The sequence below is a fragment of the Struthio camelus genome, chromosome 2 (genome assembly GCF_040807025.1).
Source record: "Struthio camelus isolate bStrCam1 chromosome 2, bStrCam1.hap1, whole genome shotgun sequence".
NCBI classification, from domain to species: domain Eukaryota; kingdom Metazoa; phylum Chordata; class Aves; order Struthioniformes; family Struthionidae; genus Struthio; species Struthio camelus.
In genome coordinates this window covers 165,594,368-165,607,732 of record NC_090943.1, presented here as the reverse complement: position 1 = coordinate 165,607,732, position 13,365 = coordinate 165,594,368, and the positions used below count along the sequence as shown (strand labels likewise).

Here is a 13,365-nt window from a genome sequence, read left to right as displayed (position 1 = left end):
AAAGTCATGAAACAATATTATGCTGCAATACATTCACTTTTGTAAAACAAATTATCATTTGATATGATTAGCTTGGAGGAGGGTAGAAGGGAAAAGGGTGAATTAAAATATATGAGTCTGTCTCACTTATTTACTCCATAGAACTGTATCACTTAAGTCTGCATGGGAGATGGTATGTCACTTCTCCCATCTTCTCCTGCCAACAAGCTGAAGACATGAATAAAAACTACAGACATGAAGAATGCACAGATATTCAGTGTCAGACAGTTAAGGAGCTCAGTAAGCTGGAACCAGACTGCCGCCACCAGAGATGCATCATCCTGACAGAAGTTTGCACGGTTGCTTCCCTGCCACCTCTGGTTGTCCCCGAGAAACAGCAAATGGGGTATAAATCAAAAGGAGCCAGCAATGAAGACTACTGTCCATTACCAGTTAATCAACACAAAAGGAGATACCTGAACTTTCACTGCATTGAGACCAGTCTTTCAGCTTCTGCATGTTTCAAACATTATTATTTCTATGCAGCAGAAAAACTGGTTGAAAATACCTAAAACGTGCTTTCCAGAGAACTGTTGGACAATCAGAGGTAGAGAATGCAGATGCGTTCACTCTCCAAGCATGTAACAATGAATGCAGCAGGATATTCAGTGTCAGACCAACCACAACAGCAATCTCAATTTCATTCTAGATCTTTAAGTACCACATGCATGGAAAATCATCTTCCCCTAGTGAGTATTACTTTTGTACAAATCAAATGGATTAAAGTTCAAAAATTTCTAGGAAACAAACTCCAAATTCACTGTCACCACATTGCACCTAGACCTGCACAGTGAAGGAAAAGGTTAATATTCTTTCACTGAATAAAAAATTTTCTTTTGGATTATAAAGATTTACTGAAATGATTTCTAATCATTTAGATTAAGTATTTTGAGATGCAATTCTTCCCCTCCCAAAAATCATGAAGACCTATAAAGAACTCCTCTATACTCGAGAAAAAAAAATATACCAGCAGATAACATTAAGTTGACATTTGTTTGTCGCCTTGCAACTTTGCTCCTGTTGAGCTGTTAGCTGAAGCCAAAAGTCTGATAAACATATCAGATAAGAAATGGAAGGCAGCCAGCCACATAACAGTAATTGGAAATGGAGAATAGGAAGGAAGGAAATTCATTCCACTTTCCTGTTTCTTGTTAATTTTAACTTGACAAAGAGGTGAGATGATACAATGAAAAATGACAACACCAGAGCAGACCAAGAGAAGTACAGTAAGAGATAAATATGACAAAGTTGAGTTTCAGCAAAGGAATCCTTTACTCTTGTATTTATCCTGTCTTAAAACAGGAGTTGCTTAGCTGTCAAGACACTCAAAAACACAGCTTTCGGAGCTTATGGCACAAAAACATTTCATCCTTCCACCTCTCCAGTTGCAATTCTTCTTGCAATTTTCTCTTGCAATTTTGTGACTTGTACTAAAAATCCAGTCTGCACCTGCCATATACCCCAATTCACTGACAGCTCCCCATAAAGAGCCTAACCTACTGCTCAAAGATGTCAAGAGACTGAGAACCTACCACCTCCTGTATTTGTTTTGTATTTGTTTCAACAGTTAACCACTCACAGCTCAAGTACTAGGCTCTACTTTTCATTTACACTTAGTCACTGCTTCTTGCTACACAATTCACCACTAGGTTAAAGGGCCTCTTGGTACTTTATGTTCCTGTTTCTTCTATATTCAAAATATAAGTCAGTGACCATTATTTTCAAAACGGACTAGTAACAAGCTTACAGATGTTCTCATGCTTGTGAAGTATTTTGTGGACTTTTTCTAGATGTTCTCAAAGATTAAGCAGCACATGCAGAATGTCTTAAGAAAATAAAATTCCCTAATCCTACTCCATACGCCCTTAGTTATAAGGCCATAGAGACAATATTAGTTCTCTTGCTAGAGTGATGTACTGTGAAATCATGCTCAGCTAGCGGTAAAAGGCCCCTAAGTCATTCCCAGAACAGTTTCAATCCAGCTCCCATTTTGTAAACTAGACCTGCCTTCCTGGGTCTCAGGTACTTAAGACACACCACTCGCCTAGTGTAACTGTCATGCCCTTATTTACCATTTACCAGGCTGAGAAGGACCTGGGAGTGCTGGTGGACAACAAGTTAAACATGAGCCGGCAGTGTGGCCTTGTGGCCAAGAAGGCCAATGGGATGCTGGGGTGCATTAGGCAGAGTGTTGCCAGCAGGGGGAGGGAGGTGATCCTGCCCCTCTCCTCAGCCCTGGGGAGGCCTCCCCTGGACTACTGTGTCCAGTTCTGGGCTCCCCAGGACAAGAGAGACATGGCACTCCTGGAGAGAGTCCAGCGGAGGGCTACCAAGATGATGAGGGGACTGGAGCACCTCTCCTCTGAAGAAAGGCTGAGAGAGCTGGGCCTGTTGAGCCTGGAGAAGAGAAGACTGAGAGGGGATCTCATCAACGTGTACAAGTATCTGAAGGGGGAGTGTCAAGAGGATGAGGCCAGCCTCTTCTCCGTGGTGCCCAGCAACAGGACAAGAGGCAATGGGCAGAAACTGAACCACAGGAAGTTCCACCTGAACCTGAGAAAAAACTTCTTCACTGTGAGGGTGACAGAGCATTGGAACAGGTTGCCCAGAGAGGTGGTAGAGTCTCCTTCGCTAGAGATCTTCAAAACCCGTCTGGATGTGATCCTGGGCAATATGCTCTAGGTGACCCTGCTTGAGCAGGGAGGTTGGACGAGATGATCTCCAGAGGTCCCTTCCAACCTAAACGATTCTGTGATTTTCTATTTGGAAATCAGCATAAATGTAAACATTAAGCTCCTGTAGAGCTCAGCTAAGAATAGTCAGCTAATTCACCATGAAATATTAGGTATGTCAGTTACCAGCTAATCCATTTAAACATGCTTTTTACTGAAATTGCTTAGTACTAATTAAAAAGTCATGCAGTACCACGTTAAATATCTTGCAAAGGCTACTCAATCCTGAACTTTGATACCTAATTATTTCAAATCAGAGAGCATACAAAACTCTTGTTTCTCAATTATACTCTTAAGTCAGAGGAGAGACAACTCACAGGGCACAAAGGTCACATATGTAGATTTCAGCTTCATGCAAGTTAAGTCAAACAAGCCAGGGGCCAGGAGTGCAGCAACCCTCCTTCTGATTTCTCCAGTAAATAAGTACTCAGAAGGTTACACTTTTAATTTGCATGGCTGGTGTCGAAAAGGATTGAAAGTGACAAACCATGTCAGTTTAAATTTGAAACCTTTAAATTCGATCTCTCTCATTGACTGTCAAAGTAAGTGTGCAAGTAAATTAGAAGTCAGTTTTAGACTAAATGTGATCATTGGTGAGTGGCTGCAGGCTAGAGTCATGCTTCAGAGCAGATAAGCCTAGGGTGAAGTATGATTATCTTACACTGCATTTTGCAGTGTCCCTGTTAACATGAGTAGAACACTCGATAAATCACTTCCCTCTGCTTTCAGCAATTACAGATTCGAGTCTTTATAATTCTTAAGAGCTCCAATGACTTTCCCAATACAGTTTTGCTGGAGTAAAAGCAAAGGGTCAGCCATTACAAAAACATCAGCTTCCAAAGCAAGCATGTTAGTGAACACACAAAGTATGGCCAGGCTGAGACATGAGGGACAAACAAACCAAATATTGCTTCTTCACTCACAGATCTAAGAACACAGACTTATTTCTTCACTACTATGCATAATATTTTAACCAGACAGAAATACCTAAGTCAATCTCCCTTGGTTTCATGGGGATGCCAGCAAACGATATGCATGCGTATTACAATCACTATTAAATTTGTGCTGTGCATAAAGTCCGCAAATAACTGTTTCCCTCTGCTCTCCCCCTCCTCAAATTTTCACAGGCTCTATTTTCCTAAAGTTTGATTACTGGAAGATAATAGAAGGATTTTTACCTCCTGGTTAACCTCTAAGAAGGACAACTTAAAGTGAGACCCTGTCTGAGGAACATACGTATTTAACTCACAAAACTTAAGTACCTCAACTCAGGATTATTTGGAGCATCCTATTAAAGTAACATCCCAGTTTTCTTTATCTACACTTCTATTGCAAAATGCCTATGACCTTCATAAAGTGTTTTGACAGCCTCAGAAAGAAGGACACTTGAAATTAATGTTGCTTCTTCCTCATTCATGTGAGATAGGCTGCAATGACGAATGAAGGGGAGTGACGTTATACAATAGTTGAGCATAAGACTATTAGGGGCTGAGGACTGGAACAGACATGTCTGTTCCAGGCTGCAGAACACACCCTTGTCCTCAGGAAAAAGGAGACAACGATACATGAACAAACTGATTATTTAGATCATAGAAAATATGAATATCACTTAACTGCAAACTAAATTTTAGAATTGTGAAAAATTAGAATCATACGAAGAAGGAAAATCATTGCTATATACCCACCAGTCTTTCCATTCCAAGGAATATTTATTCCAAGTTAATACTGTCCATGGAACCTTAATTTATTAAGGTCCTACTTCAACTATTTTTACAACGCTATCCCTTGCGCACTGAACAGAAAAGTCAGACTTAACCCGCACAATGTAGTAAATTGGTACACTTTCGCACTCTGAGTCCTCCTTGATACGGAAAGAACTTGGGATATGGGAATCTGGGATATGGGAAATACTGTTTTCAGGAAATTTCTAGTTATTTTTTCACTGCTCCTGAAAGTTAGCACACAGGAACCAGCAAGCCTTTAACATTCACTATGAGTTGCACTAGGCAGTAAAGTGATTCAATATATAGCTAGCACATACAGCCATCTACTGTTGGGAAGGCTTGCTATTCCTGTGTATCTCGTTGTGACAGCAAAGGGTAGACGCATTCGTTTAAGATATAACCTCAAATTCTGAGGTAACTAAAACCAGTTTGGAAGGAAGAGGTCCACAGGTATAATCCACATAGAAGGAAGTAAAAACTGTCTTTCAGCAACAGCATCAAGACTCACTGCCTTCTGGAGCGAAGACTTTAGCTGTCCTGACTTTGATTACAGAGTTCTCTACACCTACACACTTAACATGACACAAAATAAACAAGTGCCAGGCACTGGTTTAATTTCTCCCTTTGTTACAAAAACATGTCTGGTATCAACACATTTTATTTACAGCTAGCTTCTTCAGTCTGCAATTTCACACACTTTACCCAACATTCACAAAATATTTGTCATAAATCAGTACTATACATAGGTCTCAAATAAGAGAAATGAAATTAAGTTGCGAATTCTTCTTACCGATCTTTTCCTACATTACTGTAGTTCACTAGTGGTGCTATAAACAATCAATATTATATTTACAAACGTCTTAGGTCCAAACCAAGAGGCAAACAAACAGCCTGCCTTACAAACAAAACCTTGCTTGGTGAAGGGTGCCATGATCACGCATCAGGGAAGTTGACAGTGAACTGCCAGAGGTTCAGCATATCTAAAGCTAGACAAGTTGCTTGGCTTGGTTTCTCTGACCCATCAGCACTTGACCACAACTCTTTAGGTTTTAAAGAGCGTTGTCAGATACCAAATTAACTGCCAGAAGTCTGGCAAACTTAACTATGACCAGGTAAAACAGCTTCTCCTTTACTTTGTAGGGGATTTGGATTGCTCTTCTCCTGTACTAAAAATTATTTTTAAGTTAGGAGTACTATATGCTGCAGTTTTCAAATAAAAGTGTCCATAAGAAAATATTTAATATTTTCTTAAAGTCACTTACAAAGTCCAAAAAAGCAAGCTGCCACTTTATTAAGCTATAGATATTTTACAGTGTTTCTGTGACATAATAGCAAGCTATCTCAAGGAAGGCTGAGAAGGAAGTTACCCATATTGCCTTCTAATGATGCACAGAGAACTAGTATGACTTCAGAAAACACATCACTTTCTACATCTTCACATTCAAATATTGAAAAATGCTTTTGTATGTGAATCTGACAAGATCTGAAATAGAAACAATGCAAAAATACTAATCTTCTGCTGCTTCATAGGGAAATCACAGAACCTCATCTTCCCCAAGGTTTTTCACTTACAGAAGCTACAATGTCTAAGATAAGAGGGCATAATATTGCCATTCCCACTATTTGCTACCAGCTGCAGATTAATCCTATTAGCAGGACCATCTTGCTCCATATTAGAAGCCAGCTTGTTTCGCATCTATATATTTAAAAGATTAAGCCTTTTAAAAAGTTTATCTGTAATGTTCTTCAAGCATCCAAGTGAAACATCTGATCAAAGTCAAAAAGAATACATTCTAGCCACCTGCAAAAGATTTCTCATGTTCTATAACATAAGCAGTTGTTGAGTATTTCAGTGTTCGTTTAAAGCACAATTCTAACAAAACCTTTCTTATTTGTTTCCCAAAAGGTAAGTCTCTAGTGACTTCAGAATTTTCAACATGAAAAATCAGTGCTTCCATGTACTATGCAGCAACAATGCAGGATATAGATATTTGATTTAAATGCTACTAAAATATCGAAAACGAGGTTTTACAGGGTAAGAGGAGGTGCTGCCATCTCTTAATTCTGGATAGTATTAAGAATCTTTTTTCAGAGTATTTTCCTAGCATCCTAGTCATCTCTATTATGTTCTTTTTTTCCTAAGAGGCTATACTGGAACTCTAAAAAAGCATCCTGAGTAGCTCACCATTTACAATTATGCAATTTGTCTATCCAATTTATAATTTGCAATTATAAGCATAAAATATGCAAATGTGTCCATTTCCATTTGAGAAATACAATTAACAGATTAAAAGTCTAGATGTAGGACCACTTCTCCCTAGAAAACAAATTTCAGCATGGGTAGAGATTTGCTAATGATTTTTTTTTGTCTAAGCAGTACATGCACTCCGCTCTCTTCAGAGTCTCAGAAGAATTTCCCAATTCAACTATATTTCTTATAAAGCAATACTAGTTTTCTGAAGAAAGTTGGCTTACCTACAGTATTTCAGTTAAAGTAAATGTAAACAATAAGTGTAATACTATTAAGACAGCCAGAAGTCAAAAAACTATTACATAATTAAGCTGGTTATTTTAAGCACTTAAAACCTGTTGTAAAGACATTCGCACAAATACCTGGGTGAAGACAAAATTGAAAAAAACACCCATTCCATTCTAAACTGAAAAATTAACGCAACTTTAACTTAAAAATATTATACCAGTCATTTCATATGAACTACTCTAGAAAGGGGAGAGAACACTTGGGGGGGGGGGGGGATCCGACTTAAAAAGTACAAGTCAGTAGTTACAGTTGCATTCCTAATAATAGTTACTTACAATTACAGCAAAATAATGAACCAGACACTTCTAAAGTTAGTGTCATGATGGAATGAGATGGGTTTGTAAAACACGGGGTTTTTTTAAGTGTTACATTTCCTACTTTATTATACAGATGTCTCACCTCATTTGGCTCCCTGGTGACTGCACAACTGTCTAACACAGTTATACACAAGGACTACACAAATCTGCATTGTATACTACAGGTAACAGACTACTGAGCTTTACTTTTAGTTACTTGTCCCTAATAGCTGTAATACTCAAATCAGATCTTAACATAAGACTGCACTTTCAAAGCAAGCAAAAAATCCAGACACTAGAACAACAAGGTTGCATCCATGTATTTGTCTATATTTTTTTCACTGAATGCACCACTTATTTTTGGAGCTGAAAGTATACATTAAGACACCAAGTATTACATGATTTTAGAAAAAGCCAGAAGTTTTATATTTCTGCCCTCTAATATCACTTGTTTCAATGTACTCCAAAAAGCTATCAGAGTCCCAAGAAACATTAGATGTACAATCATGCATACTCTTTCATAAAGACTAACTGTAAAATAAGAATTCACATGCTTTTGTAACTTCCTTAAAATAATTTACACACACAGAAATCTAAAATAATCCTTCCTTCACTATTTGCGGAGGAACTTCACTAATTTATAACCATAAAAATCTCAGCCATCAAGCTAAAAATGTTAAACAAGTTTATTTACAGCACACAACACAAAACTACTTGCTAATACTTCCCCTCCAACACTATCAATAGTGCCACTCTGTCAAAAATGCCAGTATGAACAATGGGTTTTCTTTTTTTTTTTAAAACCAATCCATTGCTTAAGACTGGTAAGTTAGGGAAAAATATGCAGAATACCAAGTCCAAGGACATGCAGCTACAGACCACCAGGCACATGCATTTCACAGCTAAAACTGACAGCTACCTGCAAACACAGAATATTTCAGAAAACAGTCGACTCTCCCTCAGATTGAGATTGACATTTTGTAGTCCATTACACAAAAAGCTATGTCAATCAAGGCAAAGAAATCGCACAACTGGAACAGCTCTAAGCTATTATGAAGTAAAGTTCACTAGCGCAGCTTTGCAATCACTCCAAGTAATAGAAGCCAGAGTCATCGGGGCTGTCATTTTAAGTTACAGGATCAGTTCATAACTTGTTTTATTTGACTGTTCCAAAGTGTCTCAAGTGTTTGATTTCATAGAAGACTTGCATTCCAAAGTCACCTGTCTTCCATACAATGCACCAAATTTACATTAAGCCACATCACGTGAATCACAGGAAACGAGTTTTATATCCAGTAAAGTGTCATTTAAACAAAGAGCTAGTACTTCAGTGAAACGATACATCAAACGTTTCAAAGTGAAATATCTTGGGGGGGATGCAGAGAAATCATTTCTGAATATATGAAGTTTTATAATCGCAAAGCAAACATGTGTTAGGTATTGAAAAGATTCAGCAAGATGTGGTTTTGATTCCTTAATATATTAGGGTCACAAGTTTCTAGGAAAAGGCTTAGTCTGCAAACTCCTTTCAAAAAAAAAAATATTGAGGCATATAGAAACAATAATCTATTGCTTACAAACAATATCGATCTACCCAGAAACATTTTAGGGAGGGGAAAAGTCTTATGAATAGGAGAAAATGGAGCAGGGTGGGAGAATGAATAGCCTAGTGCAGAGGACTAAAGCAATTCTCCACATGCAACCACCCAATTTGGGACAGTTTCAGTGAAAACCACGCGTTTGCTAGCGTAAAAGCAACCTTTCAAGCAGCACGGGAAGGCTGGAGATGCGGGAGGCTTCAGTGCTACATTTCCCACCGCTTGCAGGCGGGCGGGCAGGGGCGAGGTGCTCCTTCTGCCGGAGCAGCAGCCCGCGAAGCCTCCTCCCTCCATAAAGGCAACGCTCCGGGTCACGCGAGATGCGCTGCCCCTCGCGCGGCGCCAGCGCCCCGCAAAAAAAAAAAAAAAAGAAAGAAAAAAGTGAAAAAGAAGAAAAAACAAAGCGGGGGGGGGGAGGAGGGGGGAAGAGAGCCAGGTGGTACAAAGCGAACCGCCGCCACTAAGCCCCGCACTCCGCCGCTCCAAAACCCCTGCCCGAGGGCGAGCGGCTCCGCGGAGGCTCCGCGCGTGGGGGGGGGGGGGAGCGGGGCGCAGCCCGCGCGCGGCCCCCTGAGGGGCGGCGGGGGGGAGGGGAGGCGAAGGGCGGGCGCCCCCCCCTCCCCCGCGCTCACCTTGGCTGACGAGGCGCAGCGCGTGGGTGAAGGACGGGTCGAGGGAGTCCTTCTCCGCCATCAGCTCGGGCAGGTACTTCTCGTCCATGGCGGCGAACCCAACGGGGCAGCCGGCAGCGACGCGGGGCCGGGTCCCAAGCGGCGATAAATCCTTCGAGGCAACGCTCCCCCCCGGCCGCCTCCCGCCCGCCGCGGCGGGGACGCAGCCAGAGGGAAGCGCCGCCAGCCCCCGGCCCAGAGCGGGCAGGCGATGGGGGCGCAGGCCGGGGGACGCCCCCCACCTCCAACCCTCCTCCCCCTTCGCTCCGGCCGCGGGTAAATCCCTCCGCGGAGGCACAACGGGGCCCCGAAAGCCGCTCAGCCCCTCCTCCCCCTCACACGCGCGCTCAGAAGAAAAAGGGGAAGAACGAGGGGGGGGAAAAAAAAAAAAAAAAAAAGCAGCCAGCCGACAAACCGCTCACACCGCGGCGCCGCGCCGACTGAACGGGCGAACCCCTCGGCGCCAGGTTTATATACCCCAGGACAAGCCCCGCCCCCTTGCCGCCCTTCAGCCCCGCCCTCCTGCCTGTTAAGCCCCGCCCCCTCCCCTGCCCCACTGCCCCCGCCCTCCAGCCCCTCCCAATGGGTGGTGCTGGCCCAGCCTCCTTCGCTAATGGCCCCGCCTACTCAGCCGGCGCCTCCTATTGGGTGATTTGGGTTGTCAGTCAGCGGCCCACCGCAGATTGGGATTGGTGGGTGCGCTTCGCTCTCCCCCCCCCCCCGCGGGTGTTGGGGGAAGGGGGGGCGGTCGCGCCGCGCGGGCTGCGAGCGGCGTCGCCTCACGAGCAGCGGCCGGGGCGGCGGTGCCCTGAGGGGACGCAGCGAGGACGGGCCGACCGCAGGGCAGGGCTCTCTCATTAAAGCTGCGCGCTTTCATGACCCTCTCAGCCGCTCATCTCCTTCCCCCCTCTTCCCCCGAGAGAAGGGCCGGCGCTGTGCCCCTCCCGCAGCGTCCGTTAAAACCGCGCGCCGCCGATGAATAAAACATGCAACCTGATAACGGCGAACTCGTTTCGGCGTCTGTGGGCGCTCGTCCGCCGCCGTCTGCGGGTGAGCAACGAGGCGAAGGGACAAAGCGGCGGGGACCTTGTGCCTTCTCCCCCCCCCCCCCCCTCCGGGCCGCCCCCCGAGCTGGGGCAGCAAGGCCGCGGCCGGGCTGTGCCCCCGTACCACCTACCGGGGGGGGGGGGGGGAGGCCCCGGGGGGAAGATTTGTTCCCAAAGGAGAAACAACAGCCTGTTTTAACTCTCCCCCCCCCCCCCCCCGAAATCACTATTGAGCCAGTATTTTGTCCTTTCCTCTCTGGTAGTATAAAGCACTTCATAAGTATGAGCCAAATAATCTTATTTCTGCTCAGTTATGACCACCGCGAAGCGGGTTTGCGAAGTGGCAACCTGATGGAGCTGGAGGAGCTGCCGTTTCCCGCGAGCCCTGCTGGGTGTGAAACCCGCTCCCCCGCCCGCGCCCTCTCCGCTGCCGCCACGCTGGCTGCAAACAGCCCGTTTTACAGGTAGGAGAAGCAAAGCTCGGGATTGTGCTCAAGCGTTTTTTTTTTCCTAGATATTTTTCAGAGGATACACTTAGTATATTAGATCATTACTCACGTTCAGCTTTAGCTTCGAGGCTTTGCACAGCTTCCTTATTTGACCTCAGGAGTTTCATCAATGAACCCTTGGTGACAAAAGCCCGAGGGAGAGACAGAAAATTAGTAAAGCGCTAAAGCCAAAATCGTAAGGCTAGAGTAACGTTTTTAATCAACGTTTATTGGAGAAATCAATAGGGAACTCTCCAGTGATGAGGTACAGTTAAAAGACCACTAAAAAGATTCTTAACTTGTGGTAATAAAATAATGTCATATTTATTATTATACTTAATGCCAAAAAAGTTTTCAATATATCTCAGTTACATCCATGCAAGATGGGGAGGAGAAAAGCTCTGAAAAAAGACTGGCATGAGAAATCACTCACTCAGAACTTAACAAGCAAAGTTAAGGCTCCCTTCCCAGAACTGCATGCGGTCTTTTACCCATAAAACAGAAAGATAAAAAATATAAAACAATATCTGTTATGTTGCAATATGAAATAATTGATTTACATTCCATATACAACCCCTCCAAATATATCTGTCCCAGCACTAATAACCACAAACAAATTTACATTTTTTTAAGTTCTCCTGCGTGACATCAAACTTGAGGATATGAATAAAACAAGCTACTGGGAAAAGTTGGATTACAATGCAGGTTTTATTTCATCCTTCCTTATACAGCTTATACACAACTACTGAAATGCAGCCATCTGTTGTGAAAAAGTCAGACACATACAACTTTACCACAGAACAATGTGTAGGAGGCTAATCTTTATTGAGTGACCTGGAGGAAAATAATCCCTACCTTCACCAGTAAAGCTAAAAAGGTATTTAAAGTCCCTCTACAGCATACAGGAACTCAATCAGAAAGGTAGCTATATTATATGGTATAAAACATAATGCACCTTTCTTGCAAAAAGATTTATTCTCCCTGGTAACTGATTGAATAAACATTTGCTGTTTCAAGAAACCACAGTATTTCTTCCCAAAGTATACCAGTTCCCTCTGATTTATATAGAAAGTATAGATATAGAAAGGCTTACTGGAAGTCTGGAAGACTCATTTCTCACCAGATATATAATAATGTAGCAATTACAAAGTTATGGACGTTATATCCTATTGCTCAAACCCATGCCTGCACTTAACTAGTAGAGTATTTTCTCCATTGAAATTCACTGGGATATAATAAAACAAGAAATGAACAGAAAAAATGGGAAATTGTGAGCAACAGGCTGTAGAAAGCTGCCTATGGTGTGGTGATCTGGGAAAAGTCCACTAAGCATCGTCGTTGCTGTCCAGGAAAAGCAGGAAGCACCAACTCTTTAAGGATTGGTTGCTTTCTTGTTAGCGAAATCTATACAAAACTTGAAAAAGTTGCTTGATCAAGGAACTGCCCAGTAAATAGTAGCTTTACTAGTAACACAATTTTAAGAGCCATGAGTCCAAACTTTCAAAACTCATGACTTACTCCCTAGCAATAAACTAGTTTGTTGTTTTTTACGCACACGTGCACTCTGTTGCTAATACACACATGCTATTTTCAGGAATTTATTTCAGTAGGTAGATATCAGTTAGGAACCACTGTGAGTTGTAATGTCCATTACTTCTCTTAAAGCACCAGGACCAAAATTAACATTTGGAATTATTTAATTATTTAATATTTAGAAACATTTAATATTTAATAGAAGTTTTAAGACCTTTTCATACCTTCACTCTCTGGGGTGAGATTTAACCTCCTTACTTCCTGGACCGGTTGACACAAGTAAGGGGACAGCTGAAGACTGCTTGAAGAGGCTGTAACTGAGCTGCACCTTCCCTCTGGTAGGTAGGAGGTTCTCCATAACTTTTGGCAATTCTATTTTCCTTATTTGCTGGGGCAGCATTATAAGCAGTATTTAGTCATAAAGTCTTTGTTCCTAATACTGTAACTACACCTAAGTATTGTTTTTCCAAACTTACTCTCAGCTCACGCTTTTATTTGCTGTGGCCTGTGTTCATTGATCATACCGAGCTGCCACTGACCATTTAGACTCTGCAGGGGTTTATTGTGTTTTTTTACCTCCGATTTACTTGGTCTCAATTTAAAGACTATAAGAGAAACAGAACAGTTATTTATCTGAGACTTTGGCTCATTAAAATGCATACAGCTGAAGACCTATAGAAGCCGAGTCTATTTTGGGAA

The 13,365-nt window shown here is 42.5% G+C and overlaps 1 protein-coding gene and 1 long non-coding RNA gene across 8 annotated transcripts in view; one reads left to right on the top strand and one right to left on the bottom strand.

The window, feature by feature from the left end:
* Positions 1-10,046, bottom strand: part of KHDRBS3 (KH RNA binding domain containing, signal transduction associated 3) — a 98,027-nt gene extending 87,981 nt beyond the window's left edge. For all 4 annotated transcript variants that reach the window (XR_011139342.1, XM_068933381.1, XM_068933382.1 and 1 more), the window contains exon 1: positions 9,561-10,046. Coding sequence is in view for 3 of the 4 variants with exons in the window: in XM_068933381.1 (XP_068789482.1) it covers positions 9,561-9,648 (88 nt within the window). In the remaining variant the exon portion in view is untranslated. The remainder of the gene's footprint in view (positions 1-9,560) is intronic.
* A 514-nt stretch (positions 10,047-10,560) lies between these two features.
* Positions 10,561-13,365, top strand: part of LOC104144087 (uncharacterized) — a 37,486-nt gene continuing 34,681 nt past the window's right edge. For 3 of the 4 annotated variants that reach the window (XR_011139343.1, XR_011139344.1, XR_011139346.1), the window contains exons 1-2: positions 10,561-10,649; positions 10,957-11,109. This is a non-coding gene — a long non-coding RNA (uncharacterized lncRNA). Of the gene's footprint in view, positions 10,650-10,956; positions 11,110-12,909; positions 13,005-13,365 lie in introns of all 4 variants that reach the window. The other variant, XR_011139345.1, reaches the window with a different exon arrangement.